At 47.5% G+C, this 15002-nt stretch overlaps 1 protein-coding gene across 5 annotated transcripts in view; it reads right to left on the reverse strand.

The window, feature by feature from the left end:
- Nucleotides 1–3830: 3830 nt before the first annotated feature.
- TNIK (TRAF2 and NCK interacting kinase) overlaps nt 3831–15002 on the reverse strand; it is a 149970-nt gene continuing 138798 nt past the window's right edge. For all 5 annotated transcript variants that reach the window (XM_041467594.1, XM_041467593.1, XM_041467595.1 and 2 more), the window contains 9 exons: nt 13160–13274; nt 12612–12782; nt 12209–12352; nt 10469–10603; nt 10131–10231; nt 8724–8873; nt 7648–7807; nt 6909–7048; nt 3831–5377 (listed from right to left, as the gene is read on the reverse strand). In XM_041467594.1, the coding sequence (XP_041323528.1) occupies nt 5294–5377; nt 6909–7048; nt 7648–7807; nt 8724–8873; nt 10131–10231; nt 10469–10603; nt 12209–12352; nt 12612–12782; nt 13160–13274 (1200 nt within the window). In that variant the 3' untranslated portion in view covers nt 3831–5293. The remainder of the gene's footprint in view (nt 5378–6908; nt 7049–7647; nt 7808–8723; nt 8874–10130; nt 10232–10468; nt 10604–12208; nt 12353–12611; nt 12783–13159; nt 13275–15002) is intronic.

A 15002-nucleotide genomic window follows, 5' to 3' on the forward strand; every position in this document is an offset into this window, starting at 1 on the left:
ACAAAATGTACTTTCTACAGAGGAAGAGCAAGAGAAAAAACAACAAAGATGAGTGTAAGACCACTAATCTTTGCACTGGTCTCCAGAAAGGTAAAACTTTAACTGGGAGAGGAAAGTTCATTACATTAAGCAGGCTTTGATTCCAGCCACAGCACCTGCATTCCCCTCTAGGGCTGGTGTAGCTGTGACAGGAAGGGCCCCAAGGCTGAGCTTTTTAGTTTTCCCCAATATTTGTCCTTCCTGCTGAGATCTTTGCCAATGGTGTTTGTTTGCTCACTGTGTGTGGATACCCAGGCATTTACAAGCAGTTTCTTTGCATTGCAGTTAAATACCTTCACAATGGGACTGTCAGGATTTGACAATTACCAGGCTGCTAAGGCTTGAATCAGAAAACAAATGGGGACCCTCACCCAAGACCAAACCTTCCAGCAGTGTGAAAACTTTGCCAGGACAGATGTTCCCCTCCAGGATTCCCATGTACCCCTCAGGGATCCCCATTTGCAGGTGCCTGGCACAAAGAGCTTTCCCTCCTTATTCTTCCCAGACTACTGGAACTGGAGGGATCAAAGGCCACCAACAAACCAGGAGCAGGGTGGCCTTTCCATGTCCTGCCCACTGCTGCTTAGAGCAGAGCCTTCCCAAAAATCCGGCTTCCTGGGGATGGGGTGTGGAGCAGCTGGACAGTGCTGGGAGGCACGGGTGAACATCACTCACCTCCTCAGGAGCAGCCCTTCCACTTCCATGGAAACAATGGATGCCAAAGGTTGGAAGCTCCACAACCACACATATCCCTCGGCCAGGTCTGCTGGCAAAAGGCATGGAGTTATCCCAGGGTATTCCCACCCCTCCCTGGCCCCTCTTACCCTCCCTGCCAGGCAAGATGCTGCAACCCAGTGCCAGGGCTGCTTCACCTCTGAGTGAAAGGCTGCTGCCTTTGAGCCCCTGGCTGGTGCCAGCTGGGCTGTGACACACTCCTCCACAGCTTGGCCCCAGGCAATTTAGTATTGAACGTATTGAACTCTCAGTGGCACTGACAGACTCTGTGATTCTCTGAACAGGGGGCTGGATGTGGATGTGGTGACTAGCAGAGGCCAGCTTTAGGCTGGTCCCAAGGCTCATGGATGGGAAAGGTTGATGTGTAAATCTTCCTCTCACTGTAACCACTTTCCAAAGGGGATGATTGTTGGTAGAGAGAAGCAGTGTTCCTACAGGATAAAGAACCAGGCCTGGCTCCACCAGGATGAACGACCTACCATCAAATCTCTTGCACATCTGACAGCCAGTTGTGATCACAGTCCAGGGGGTGCAGAGTGGCACAGCACAGCCCAAAGCAACACCGACCCACCCCCATGGCTGAAGAGCCTGGCCAGGCAGTGTTTATGTGATTGGCAAACAACAGGGTCTGCATTATTGCCAATGCTTTATTTAAATAATAAAGTGCAAGAACTGTGCAAAATGTTAGACAGAATTGCCACGCTTATTGCCTACTCTGTGTTGTGTGTAGTGCAATTGGTGGTGTTGATAATCCATGTGTGATAAAAGCAATGGGCTTAAGTTTATGGTGGGGCTCTGCTTTTGAACAGCTGAACATGCTTGTCACCTCAGTGGAAGGAATTCCAAGATTCCAGAGGGGCTGTGAGGCTATACCCAGGTGACAGGGCAATTTGCACATCCATTTTACTGCTCTGGGTCAATCAGAGACAGCTTTGATGTTAAAAAAAAAAAAAAAAAGTATGCCATAAACCAAAACAAAACAAAGGAAAAAAGGTAGATCTGGTCTGCAAGACACTGTCTATCAAAGAGCAGGCTGATGTAGCACATCAGTGGCTGGCACAAAACAAAATTATGTTCTTTCATTTCTCCTCTTTAAGCACATCAGTTGGGGCAGGCAGCAGTGCTGAGGCCACATGTGAGACAGCAGCTGAGGCTGATAAAACACATTTAGGAGAGAGAATTCGGTGCATTTACAGCACTGCTGTAAAGATACCAGAGGTTAATGAGCCCCTTCCCACCCCCCAGCTCTGGGTGGTGCAGCATCTCCCAGAAGAGAAAAACTGGGAAGCAAACCCAGCAAACCCCTCCAGCTGCAGGTCCCAACTGCAGCACAGGGCAGAACACGGGTGCTGCAGGGCAGCAGAGGCTGTGACGGGTGTCCTGTGCCAGGAAATGCATCCTGATTGCTAAGGAATCTCTGCTGGATCTCCTCACAGCCGTGCCAGGTGGGTGGCTAAGCCCAGACACAAGCAGGGTGTGACATGGAGCTCACCCCACACCTTTGGGAACAGGCAGGTTCAGTCTCTGCTGGCCTGCACGATGCTCGTGCTGGCCCCAATTACAGAGCATCAAACTATTGCACGAGCAGGAAAAGACCTTAAGTGGGCTCACATCAGGAAAATGAACTGCAGCTTGACTTCAACCATTTCCAGCAACCAGTCCAGCTCTGGAGTTGGGGCCACTGTCACCTTGAGCATCCCTGCTCTGTCCCAAAATAAACAGTGTCAACCCCCAAACCAAAGGCAATTTGATATTAATTCTGAAACAGGTTTGAAAAGATTCAGTTCCCTCAAGTAGCTGCTACAGCCTTACCTCTGAGCATCCTTCACCTGGCAGTGGAACCCAGCGTCTCCCCAGGGTGGTGGAGCTAACCATGGCCCTTGCATGGCCTCATGCCAGCTCTAAGGGCTTTTCTTCCATTTACCATGACTCATCCCTGAAGTTATACAATTTCATAGCACTGTACAGCTAAACAAATTTCCTTTCCTGGGCAAAAAGTCCCAGAAACAGGATTTTAAAATGAGCTGCAGGTTTTATTTCTTTAAATGTTACTAATAAGTAGTTTCTGAGGGCATTAATCAACCATAAGCACATTTTACTTACAGCAAAAGAAAGGCAAATCAAAGTTAGTAACATTTGGAGGGGAAATGTCTTTATAATAACCATGGGTCGATTTTGTAGAAGAGGAGTTTTCAGGTGGTGATGGTCCATCAAGACATCCCTTGGCCGCTGCTCACTGCTGAGCATGTCCCACCTCCCTGCACTCACCCTGTTCCAAAACCACCTTCCCAAGAGTCTCCAGACAAAGAGCATTGTGACTGGGAGCCCTGAAAATCCCCTTTACCTCCATGTCCAACACCCCAGGTTTTATTTACCCAAACATAAAAGGCATGGCTTAATGGTGAAGTTTTGTGTTTTATTGTGGTTGGCACCAGAAAAGCATTTGCTCTGTGTTATCTCCATACACACATGCCATAGACAAGACTGTGGTAATATTGGCTTCTGTGATTTTTGTTTCAAATTATTCTGAGATTTAAAAAAATACATTCACAAACCACCTGAGTCGTTTAAACTCAATGACTGCCTGCTATTTCATCACTGTACGCAAAACCCCATAATAACAAAAATCATCACTTGAAGTAGAACAAAAAACACCCCAAAACAGTTATCAGTTTGCAACACAATAAAAGCTCTGGGCTTTATTTGATTTTTATTTTAACCACAATGAAAATACAAAGAGCTGGTGGCAATCAGTGTTTGTGATGGGATTTGAATACCAGTATCTGATCCTGTGGCCATCCCTACACTCTCCAGGCTGCACCAGCCCAACAGGAGGGTGTATGGTGCTCTGTGAAGAACACACCACAAAGCACATCCCACCTGTTGTTCTCTGAACTCCACATCCTGGGAGTCCCACTGCTGGCAATCCCTGCGGTACCAAACCCTGACACCCTGCCCACAGAATGCTTCAGGTGAGGGTGGCCCAGCCCATCCCATCCCCGTCACCCCACATCACCTCTTACCCTTGATAAAGATTCAAGTTTGACCAAGTCCTGTTGATTTAATAATTTTTTAATAAAGCCATCGTTACTGAGTACACCAAGATTGCCAGTTAAGCTCTCTATATGTCGCTGGAGGTAACAGCGCTGTGATCGACAGCGGAACGGAAAAAAAATAAAACGAAACCAAACCAAAAAACAAACCCCAACCGAAACGAGGTAGGTTAAAACCAGCAACACAGACCTTGTTATGCGACACCCCAACACCACAGGCGGCCATGCTTGCAGCTACTGAGAAAGAAAACCCCAGATACGCACTGAAAACAGAAATCAACTGAGCAAGGTTTATAAGGACACAATTCAACCTGAACTAAACACACACACACGGTTCGGCACAGATGTTGTCTTTCACTGTATGTTGGGTAATTCCTAGGGAGTGGAGGGGGTGGAAAACGAGTAGATTCAGACCCTTGGCCGAAGAAACCACACATATATATATTTTTTTAAGCTCTTTACAAGCCCAATCCAGAACATGGGGGACAGGCAGCTTGTTCCGTGGTCCCCATCCCTGTGCCGGCTGCTCCCGCATGCCAGTGCCCGGCTCTGGACTGGGGGGAACGAACACCCACAACCTGCACCGGCTTCAGCAGCAGGGTCCGGTGCCCACAGCATCCCGGGAGCCTCTGCAGTCACAAATCCCCCTCAGGGGCGAGCACGGGGCTCCTCTGACCGCTCCTCTGTCCTCTCCTCCTCCGATCCCCTGTCCCGGTGCCCGTGGCCAAGCCCCGGGGCAGGCGGGCACCTCTGGAGCAACAAGAAATGGCACCTCTGTCCCTATCAAGACACACCATTATGTGAAGATCCATATAGAAATATGGATTGACAGACTTGACAAAAATGGTAGCTGATTTTTATTAGTCTAAGGCTAGTAGTTTAGCCATTTAAAATCCATTTCCCAAAAGAGGGGAAAAAAACCTATTATTTTTTCTCTTCTTTAAAAATCCGTTAAGCCGTTGCTGCCAAAAGCAACATGTAAATGTTGGTGAAGGCAAAAGATTTCTAAAATTACCCAGCTATATGGTTATGGCCTTCATCACAAAGATAAAAGGTACATTTATTGTGCTGTCTCTCACCAGATTTAATTGGTAACTTTACAACATACTATATATTTGATGCTAGCAGGCAGACAGAATTAAAAACAGACTTTTTGACACTGTTTCTTTCCCCGTTCTTACAAAGTAGGGGACAAAGAAAAAGTAAAACTAAAAAATAAAATAAAATAAAATAAAGGAAAACTCATAACCCACTATAACACAGCGTAATCAGGAGACCTCGGGGGGTCCAAGCGTGAAAGTCCATCCCTGGCTGCAGGCCCTGCCCCGGGGCTGGCGGCGCCGGGGGAGCGTGGGGAGGGGGTTCCTCGGCGCCCTCCGCACCTGCCTCTACAGTGTTAGTCCACGTGTTTAATGTCCTTTAAATTAGAAATAATGCCATGGCGGTGAGTGCCAAGTGCTCCTCTGTTACCAGTTCATCATGGAGTTTCTGTTGAGGGTCATGAAAAACACTTGGCTGCTTCCTCCGGATCTCACCGACGCAAAAAATACCTGTTTGGAAGGAAGAAACACTTATTAACACTCAGGGGATGGAGCTAAGCCATGCCAGACTGGGATTAAATTGAGCCACTCATTAGTAAATGCAGTAATTAAACCTCCTTCTCCCTCACTACCAAAGGGTTTGGAATGCATTGAAAATACCAGGTTTATCACATTTTACTGCCACAGCATCATTTATTATGAAGTACTAACAAAAAAACTGCTGTCAGTGGTTTGGATCTTGCTAAACATTCACCATTTGGTCGATACCTGCCTCAGTCTGAAATGGCTTTTTTTTTTTTGGGAAAGTCAGTCGTGGTATTTCAGCTATTCCTGAAAGTAAAGCCCAGAAAATGACTTCCCTTCAACATGCTCAAAGTGCAGAAACATATCAGAATTCTCTATGAAGAACAGGGGTTTTGGTGCTTCTGGCACGATCCACCAGCACTGGATTCCAAGGGGTCTTAAAAAATAAGTAAGTTATAATTTGCAAATATTGAAGGGAACTATCTGAAGCCTCTGTCCTTAATAAAACCAAAAATTACTTAATCTTACCAGTTTAACCAGTTCTCCAGAAAGAGAAACATCTGAGTTTAGTATTTCAAACCCATCAGTGATCAGTTGGTTCCAGTATTTTAGAAAGATCACAGGGTTTTTTTCTAGCTTTGTTAGAATTAGATTACACTTAAATTAAACTTAAATTCAGCTTCTTGGACAGCTTCTCATAACATACTCAACTGCAAAGTTAGGATACATTTTCCTGCAGAGCTTCAGCCTACCTCCATGCCCCAGGAAGGGCAGAACTCGGATAATGAGCAGCTGCTCACTACAGTGATCGTGGCCTCAAAGCTCATTTACTGCATTATTAAATCCTGCTCTGGGCACACAGCAACTGGTTTCTTCACTGGCTTTGTGATCGTGTCCATTATTAAGATCTCCCTGCTGCTTGCTCCTGACTTATCTTAGTGAAACCTTGTAAGAGGAGGGAACACCACCTCCAGAAAGACCTCGGAATTCAACCATCTCTTCCACACAAAAATGCCTTTTCTTCCAGAAATTTCTCCTCATTCCCTGCCCGACTTGCAACACCTGTGGCAGGGGGTATCTACGACAGCCATGCAACTCTGGGGACCCTCCAGAGCAGTATTTATCACTGCTGTCCACAGAAATGGATGAGGCTGTAAGAGGAAAATAATTTAAAATGCATCAACATGTTTCTGCATCAAAGCTCAAACCAGGGTCTCTTACACACCCTTGCTAATACTCAACTTTCAGAGTTCACCTGGCAGCCTCAATTTAATGTTCGGATGAAAGAATTGGGAGAAAGTCAAGCCAAGTCAACGCAGATCTCAGCTAGATGGAGAAGAGATCTTGCAGGCTGAGGTCTCCATCCACTGGAGAAAATTAACTGGGAATAGGCTTAAGGGCACTGCTTATTAAACAGAACCTGCAGATTAATTATTAATCTCAAGACAAACCAGACGTAAGCTCTAAAAGCACCTTGTAGCTCGCAGCACAGATACAAGCTTTGAAGTGGACTTACCTTATCATTTCTTTCACATAGAAACTTTAACCTTTGAGCTCGCTTGTGCATAAATACTCCATCCAAATGTCCTGTCTCCACTGACCGGATTTCAATAGCTTTCTCTCCCCAGCCCATTATTTGATTGGAATGAATGTAGGCTGTCAAAAGGAAGCGTTTGGCAGGTGTTACAACTTGTGTTGAGTTAAATATTATGCAATGGGCAGAAAAGCTCTCATAAGCTGCTACTCAAAGCCTAAGCAGATCAATGGCAGAGCTCTGATGGCCTGCAGGGACAGAAGCCTTTTCAGAGCACGTTTCATCCACAAATTTAAACAGAAGCAGCATCACTTCTTCTGGTTTAGCAAGGTGAGGAGCTGGGCAGTGTTTTGCCTCCATGGGTTGTGGAGATGAGCAACAGCAGAGGCAGAAGAGCAACTCAAGGGCTCCCAGCCCCACACCCAGCCCCCCTCCACTCAACACAGTATCCCACCAGTGCAACAGCTGGCATTATCTCACATTTATCTTGTATTTATCTCATACTCAAAAAGTTCACATCTTCAAGAAATTACTTGCTTTTATTATGGAGGACCAAACAGCAGAAATTTAGCAATTGCATCTCATAGCTGGCTAAGGGAAATCCCCTTTGATAAAAGAGGGAAATCCCCTTCATCCCAAATGACTCCATCTCAGCATTCTCAACTGCTCATCTTACTTGTGGCTTGTACTTTAAGCAGGTGAAGAGGAAGGGCTGACCTACCCACAGAAGTAGGCATTTCTCCCCACTGGAGCACCACGTCTTTAGTTATCCGTCCGTAGGTGTTCACATAGACTCCCTCGTCCTCATAGCACACCAGCATCTCCATCCCGTCCGTCTTGGGCAGGATGACAATGGCGTGGGGAGTAATATTGCCCTGAATCTGCAGGTAACACAGACCCTGAGAGTCAGAATTACACTGAAGGGAGAAAGGGAGCAGGAAAAAAAGCCCAAACCAAGCAGAGAACAAAGCCCTCTCTGCATTCCCCACAAAGGCACTGGGTTTCAGAGATAAGCCTGAAGGGGAATAAACTGTCATGTTTACCCTGCCATCAAAGCTGTCTGACACAGCAAGGATAAACAGGTTCAGCAATTACAGACAGATCACAACATACACACCCCCAAGACTGATGGCTGACACTTGGCTGGAACACAAGTAAGTGACTGAGCTGATGAATCCATCACCAGTTCAAATCAAGGTAAACAAACTCAGAATTTTAGAGGCAGCCCTAGGGAGGAAATATCCTATTTTTTAGCAATCATCCTCTAGCTCCAAGGGCAGCTGCACTGACTTTTCATCCTTGTCTGCCCTTCCACAGCTAAGACAACACAAAACCATCCCAAACTGTCCCAGTATTTCTCTCTTTGCTCTTCCCAGTTCTCACAGAGGAGACTGCTGCTTGGATCAGATGCAACAATTCCTGCATTTGTTTAGTGACACAGTTTCTCCTAGACCAGTTTACTGTGAGCCAACAGTATAGATGGAGTTTAAATGATCCAACAAGAAAGTCCTACAGAGAACTCCATTACTGCTCCGTGCTGTGTACAGACAGACTGTCCTTTTTATGGGACATAAAAAAAAACTCTTTACTTTAAACTTTACTGCTCCTGCATGAAGACAGAAACAGCCTGTGAAGATGAACATGAAGTATGTGACAGCCCTGAGTCCTCTTTAAGTGAGTGCAGCGCTGGGGAATGTCACACCCATCACTGGTCCCCACTCGAGAGCCCCTGGGAGCCTGCCCAAACCTCACTGGTGACCCGTGCTCCCCAGGCAGCAGCACTGCCCAGGTACTCACGTGAGATGGAATATAGATATCATAGGAGTTCCCAGAATCTACATCAATCACGTGGAAACCAGTGTGGGATCCAAAGATAACCTTCAGCCTCTGACCTTCTTCTACAGTGAGATCCACGAGCAACGGCTTGTGCTGGAGATCTGCAAAAGACTTTTATAATCCCTTCCATGAGCATCACAGAAACAACAAACCCCCATTGCAGCAGCCTGATACGCTTTTGAAATCATATTTGTTTGACTGTGTTTCCTGCTAAATATGTGGTTATTTATACTCCTGCCTCTCTGTTCCCCTGTCAGATGCCTCAGAGTTTATTCAGTCATCCCAGCAGATAAGTGCCCACCCTTGCCAAGCCCAGCTCTCTCTCCCAGGAGCCCGAGGCTAACACAAGGATTTGGTCTCTAAAGGAAGGAGACAGCTCAATTTTACTTGAGTACGTGTTCAGTCTCTCCCAGCAGAGATCCGTGACCACCCACCTCCTCTCTTGGCAGAGATCACTGCTCTGGTTTGGGCAGCTGAAATGAGTCAGTTTAGCAAAGACCTACTTTTCCCTGCTCCATCTAACCTGCTGCAGCAAGGCTGGGACCAAGCCCCAGCTGTGTCCAGATCAAGCACCATGGCTTAGGTGCTCAGCAGGAGAGTGAAACAAACACCTGTGGGCAGCTGGATCCCAGACCATTCTGATGCTGCTGAGCTCTCCATGTCACTGAGCCCATTTACTCTGGCTTTTGTTCAGAAAAAGCAAATGTGACCTAACACTGCATAAGTCCATTTGTGTTGGAAAGATGTAAAATGAGATTACTCAGCATGAACATCTCCACAAGGCATTGCCCTTGTGACTCTTCTACACAGAGCATGGGATGAAAAGTGCTCTGAAGGACTAAGCACAAAATACCCACTGGCAGGTTGGAGAGGAGGAAGGTCTCACTGAGGAAACCAAGGCAGGTAAAAAGGCAAAAAGAGAAAGAGTGGGTCACGCTCCTGAACTTTTTGTCTTGAAACAGAATCCAAATTGCAGAAGGGGAGAAGATCTTGCAAAATGAAATAGAAAATCATGCCAGCCTATTTTTGTGCTGTATGTTAAAAATTAGTCAGAGAGAAAAAAACCCACCAAACACAAAAACCTCACAAAAAACACCCACCAAAATCCTCAATTCAATTTTACTCATATGCATTTGATCAGCTTTCTGCAAATTCCTCAAGTAAAGCCTGCTAGCATAAACTAATAATAACACTTCATTGTTGGCTGCAAGCAGAACCCATCCAATCTCTTCAGCCAGCAGAGATCCCATCTCCCATGCCTGCCAGGCATCCTGAGGAGCTCAGCTACATAAGCCAGACGCTTTTCTGCTCTGCAGAGTACAGAAACCTCATGTATTTACAATTACAGAGTGTAAAAGACAAACATACCTTAAATGCCATAAACTTGTGATATGGTTTGGGAGCCCAAGCGTAGATCTCTACAGCGTTCTTTAAGGCAATCACCAAGAACTTGATTCTTTCATATTTCACTAAAATAAAAACAAACCCAATTTTAAAAACATTCTCTCTCTCTTTCCAACAAATCTCAAGAACAGCTTCTCAGGCCTCTGATGACTCTCATTACACAGAGTCCACCTAATGCATAAAGATGAATTCCAAATTTACTTGTGGCTATGGTCTACTCATGCTTTTAATATCAAATTGTCAGGTCAGACCTAAGACCAGAGAACAAAACCACATCTCTTCAGACATTTATTTCCACTCACCGACTTTGTAGTGGATGCATCCCTCCAGGTCCCCAACTGTGATCCAGCCCTGCTTCTTCTCCACCTCAGGGTCATTGTGTAAAATCCTGTTTCTCAGCCAGGACAGGTAGTACACACGCAGCTTGTTCTTCTTTCCTGTTGGCAAAGGAAATGTCCCTGTCAGAGCAGAGCACGTTTGCATGGAACATCTTGAGGTTTCAGTGCTTATTTTCAAAGGTTTCAGTGCTTATTTTCAGTCACAAGACGATAGAATTTGAGGCTGTTTCATGATAAAAGTAATATAAATAGTAATTGAAAAGAGTAATTTAGTTGTTGTGTTGGGTTTTTCCTTGGGAAGAAATCTATGGAAAGCAAAGCCCAGACCTCTGGGCTGCGGGCAGACATTGGAAAAGCCATGCTTTGGCTTCCCACGCGCTGGAAATATTCCTTTTCCTATAAATCAGTGTTCACAGAAGGACAGTGGGACTCAGTGGGGCAGTGACCCCAACCCTCCTACAGCTCAAATCTTATCCAACCACTCAACTACTGGATTTCTTTCTTTCCCTCTCCTTCACACAACATTAATTCCACCCTGGAGATGAGACAGGAGCTCCCTGGCCTGCGACAGGCACTGCTGTTTGCCAGCAAGCCTGGTGCTGGGCTCTGCAATGCTGAGGGGCTGCCAAATTTCTGCACTGGTGCTTGCACTTGGATGGCTGTGACAAGGCTCCAAAATCCCCTGTGACAGGGACAGGACAGAGCTCACACCGAGCCTGGTGAGACAGGACCCAAAGGACAGACCCTGTCTGCTCACAGGTTTCCTCACGTCCCCAGGACTCATTCTCAGCATCATCTTGGAGTTTGATGCTATTCCCATTCCAGCTGTACTAAACCCCTGATCCCTACAGCTGGATCCCAAAAGCACAGGGGAGCTGCAGACCAGGTAAAGGATGGAGCAGTGAGTTTGGAGCTCTGGCTGAATGGGGGGAGCAGGAATTTGCAGGTGAATGCAGAGTGAGGCTGGAGTGTCTTAACAATGTGAAAGGAAACAGAAGGATGCTATCAAACAATTTCCTAATGAGCACTTCTCTTGCTGCCCTCTGTGAGCTTTGTTGGACAGGTATCAGCAGGAGAAAGCTCTGCCCTGGTTGTCACCCATGTGCTCCTCAGGGTTGCTCCGCAGGAGGATGCTGGATGCTCTCCTTGGAGACTGGACTACAGAGGTTTTGGGTTTTTTTGCCAGAAATCACCCCATGAGCTTGATATGAGCACTCTGGAGCTCCCAACTAAACATGGGCCCAGTGAAAAGCTTGTGGCCCTCACAATGCTTGGGACAGCCTAAGCACATCTGTGGTCTGAACTGGAATCTAAAGCCATGGATCACAGCTCCCTCAGCCAGAGCCAAACAGACCCAAAAGCAGAGCTCTCTGCCCCTCAAGCTGTGACCATCTCCTTTGCTGGGCCACCTGCCTGTATCCTGCACCTCCCCTTCCCTGCTCCAGGAGAATGGAGATGAAGTATTCTGTATCCTGCACCTCCCCTTCCCTGCTGCAGGAGAATGGAGATGAAATGCATTCAGCAGGTAAAGGAAGCAAACTGTTGAAAGCAGATTAAACTGGTTTGATTCCAGAATAAACCACTCCAGCTCCCCTGGGAGCTTCCCTCTGCCACCAGTGAGCAAGCTCTGTCTGAGCTGGCACCACCCAGGGCTTGTGCAAGGCCGAGCAGGTGAATGATGGGGTGAAAGCACGAGAGGAGCACCTGATATTGTCACGAGGACGTTGAGGCCCTCGAGCACGTCCATCTGCTGGAAGCGCCGCCTGTTGATGAGGTTGTAGACCTTGCCCTGCCCGCTTCGGTCCAGCAGCATCAGGCCGTTCTCCGTGCCCACCAGCAGATTCACACCTGGAGAGGAGAGCAGAGGGCCATGGGTGCCAGGAGCTGCTCCCAAGGACAACACCCCGAGCTCATCTCTGCTGCCACCACAAGTGTGACTGACCCAGCTGAGGCTGGATCCTCCCATGGACAGGAAGGGTCACTCAGCAGCGCGGCGGGACGCGACCCTTGGGGGATGGAGAAGGAGCCAAGCAGAGGCAGGGGCGCATTCCCACACATTCCCACCACCCCAAAGCCCCACGGAGGGCAGGGCGTGCCCAGGGCTTACCCCAGAGAGCAGCACAGAGGATCTCGGAGTTGAAGCGCTTCTTGTACTTGCGGATCTCGGGGGTGTCGCTGTGGGGACGGATGTTGGTGGGGTTCACGTTCACCACCGAGATCTTGCGCGCCTCGTTCAGCTTGGCCTGCTCCTGCCTGAGCAGCTCGCTGGTGAACAGGGCTGGCAGGGGAACACAGGAGGACAGGGAGAGGTGATGGGTTAAATGTTCTGGCACCTCTTTTTTGGGACAGAATGATAGTATTTGGTTTATTTCTCCATGTCATTATTGCGTTACAAGATATTAGTTTGCCCAAGCAGACAGGAGGGTGGATTTCTGCTGCTCCCTATTTCCTCCCAGATCTTTCTGGTGGCATTTTGTTGGAGGGGGGAGAAGAAGTTGGATGGCAGCTAGAGAGGGCAAGGATACAGACACCAGCTATAGACACCAGCTATGTCTGGAGTGAGTGAAATGTGAGAGGTTCACTGGGGTTATTCAGGCTCCCTGACCTGCTTTCCACAAGGCCCTCCCATCTCAAACTGGCCACACTGGCTCTTACGATTAGCAGATGACTCTTCATCCTCATCTTCATCTTCATCAGTAGGTGAGGTCTGATACACTCTGGTGTCCACAAAGGGGGTGAAAGAGGCTTTGGTGCTACTTCCCATGCCATACTAGAAAATGAACAGCAAGAGAGGGCTCAGTGCACAGAAATAACACCTGTGTACATCTGAGACTTTCTAATTTAGCAAATGGTGCCTGTCTCTGTGCTGCCCTTTTTGAGCCCTCAATGAACATCTGCTCCTCCTCCCCATAACTAATCAGAAGCAAACATTAAATTGGATTTCTGTGTGTTTGTGAGTGACAGAAAATGGAGGAGCAGGGCCTGGCTCTGCTCTCTCCTCACAGGCAGAAGCACAGCCATGAGGACAGTCAGCAGAGAAGCCACAAGGCCAGAGGAAGAAGCCAGGGCAGGTAAAATCCAACCCAGAATCACAGCATCATTTAGACTGATCATCTAAGATCATCAATCCCCCTGTTTACTTGTCTGCATGTCACACACATGCCTTAAACCTTATCTGGGACATGAGGCAGGGGAGGGTTTGCTTTTCCCACTTTTCCATTCCTGCTGAGGTTGGCAGGATGGTGCTGGGAGTCCCTGTGAAGCCCTGGCCTGGGGCAGCTGGCACAGTTTTAAACTATGCCCAGCACTTCAAGTGAGACTGAAGAAAAGGGGCATTTCTAAGTTAACAAAACTTAACCTGAGGGTATCAGAGGAAATGTCAGAGCCAATGCTTTGCTGAGGGAATCTGGGGATGAACAAACTGCAGTGTCACACTACTTTCTTTTTAAAACCATTGCTTTAAGGCAGAAAACAAGGCTAAGACCTCCTTCCAAGCAAAAGGAAATCCTTGCCTTTGGAGTCAAAGTGATGTGAATTCCCCCCTTCTTTGAGCAGCTTATCCTTCCTACTGCAGCATTTACCCAGGACACGCTTTATGGATGAGCTTTATGGATGAGCAACAGCAGCAAACCCAGCTCACTCTGCAGCACCACTACAGCCCACGTTTTTCTCTCTGGGACATTGTCCTTCTTCTGAAATAAATCTTCCTCAGCTTTCACCCAGTCACCAAGCCCTGGCTGCTCCCCATGCCCAGTGCCACAGTCCCTGTGTGACAGCTGCCACGGGGACAAGTCCCCCATGCCTGGGGAGATGTGCCATGGGGAACACCACGATCCTGGCACAGCCCCACTGAAACCAGGCTGGGCCTGTGCCTGTCCTCCAGTGATCCACAAAAGGATTCAAGGGCACAAAAAACCAGGTGTGGGAGCAGCTTCGTGGCTCGTGACTTTTCCAAGCATTTTGGGGCTGGCATCCACGGGTGAGCCAGCATCCATGCCAAAATCAGGCTGTGCATCCTGCTTCCCTCCCAGCCCTATTCCCTGTCAGCCCGGCTGTTTCCATAGAAACAGGATGGATTTCTAAACAGAACATGGTAACTGAAGGAGTTAACAGCCTGCAGCAGGGAAGGCTGCGGGGCACAGACACCTCTGCTTTGTGCTTGTCTCCTATCCAAGAAATACACAGATTTTTTCCCTGTGCTGAATGTCTTTTCCATAAAACAATAGCAATTTAAGGAAGAAAAGATTTCAGTTTTTTGCAGGGATTTCCAGCTGAGAGCCAGGTGCTTTCCAGCAAATGAATTACAAAGAACCCCCTCATCCCAATGCACCGAGCATTTTTCCTTGCTCACATTCAGTTATTCTCCTCAGAAGATGACATTTTAATAGCTTCCAAGGCTGATATTTAAATATTAAGACTTCATCTTCCCCCAGGTCCTGTTCAACACCCTATAAACCTGTGTGGTGGCTTACAAAGAGCATCAAACTGCAGGCTGTCG

This window comes from Pyrgilauda ruficollis, unplaced genomic scaffold, assembly GCF_017590135.1.
Source record: "Pyrgilauda ruficollis isolate IOZ18807 unplaced genomic scaffold, ASM1759013v1 scaffold21, whole genome shotgun sequence".
NCBI classification, from domain to species: domain Eukaryota; kingdom Metazoa; phylum Chordata; class Aves; order Passeriformes; family Passeridae; genus Pyrgilauda; species Pyrgilauda ruficollis.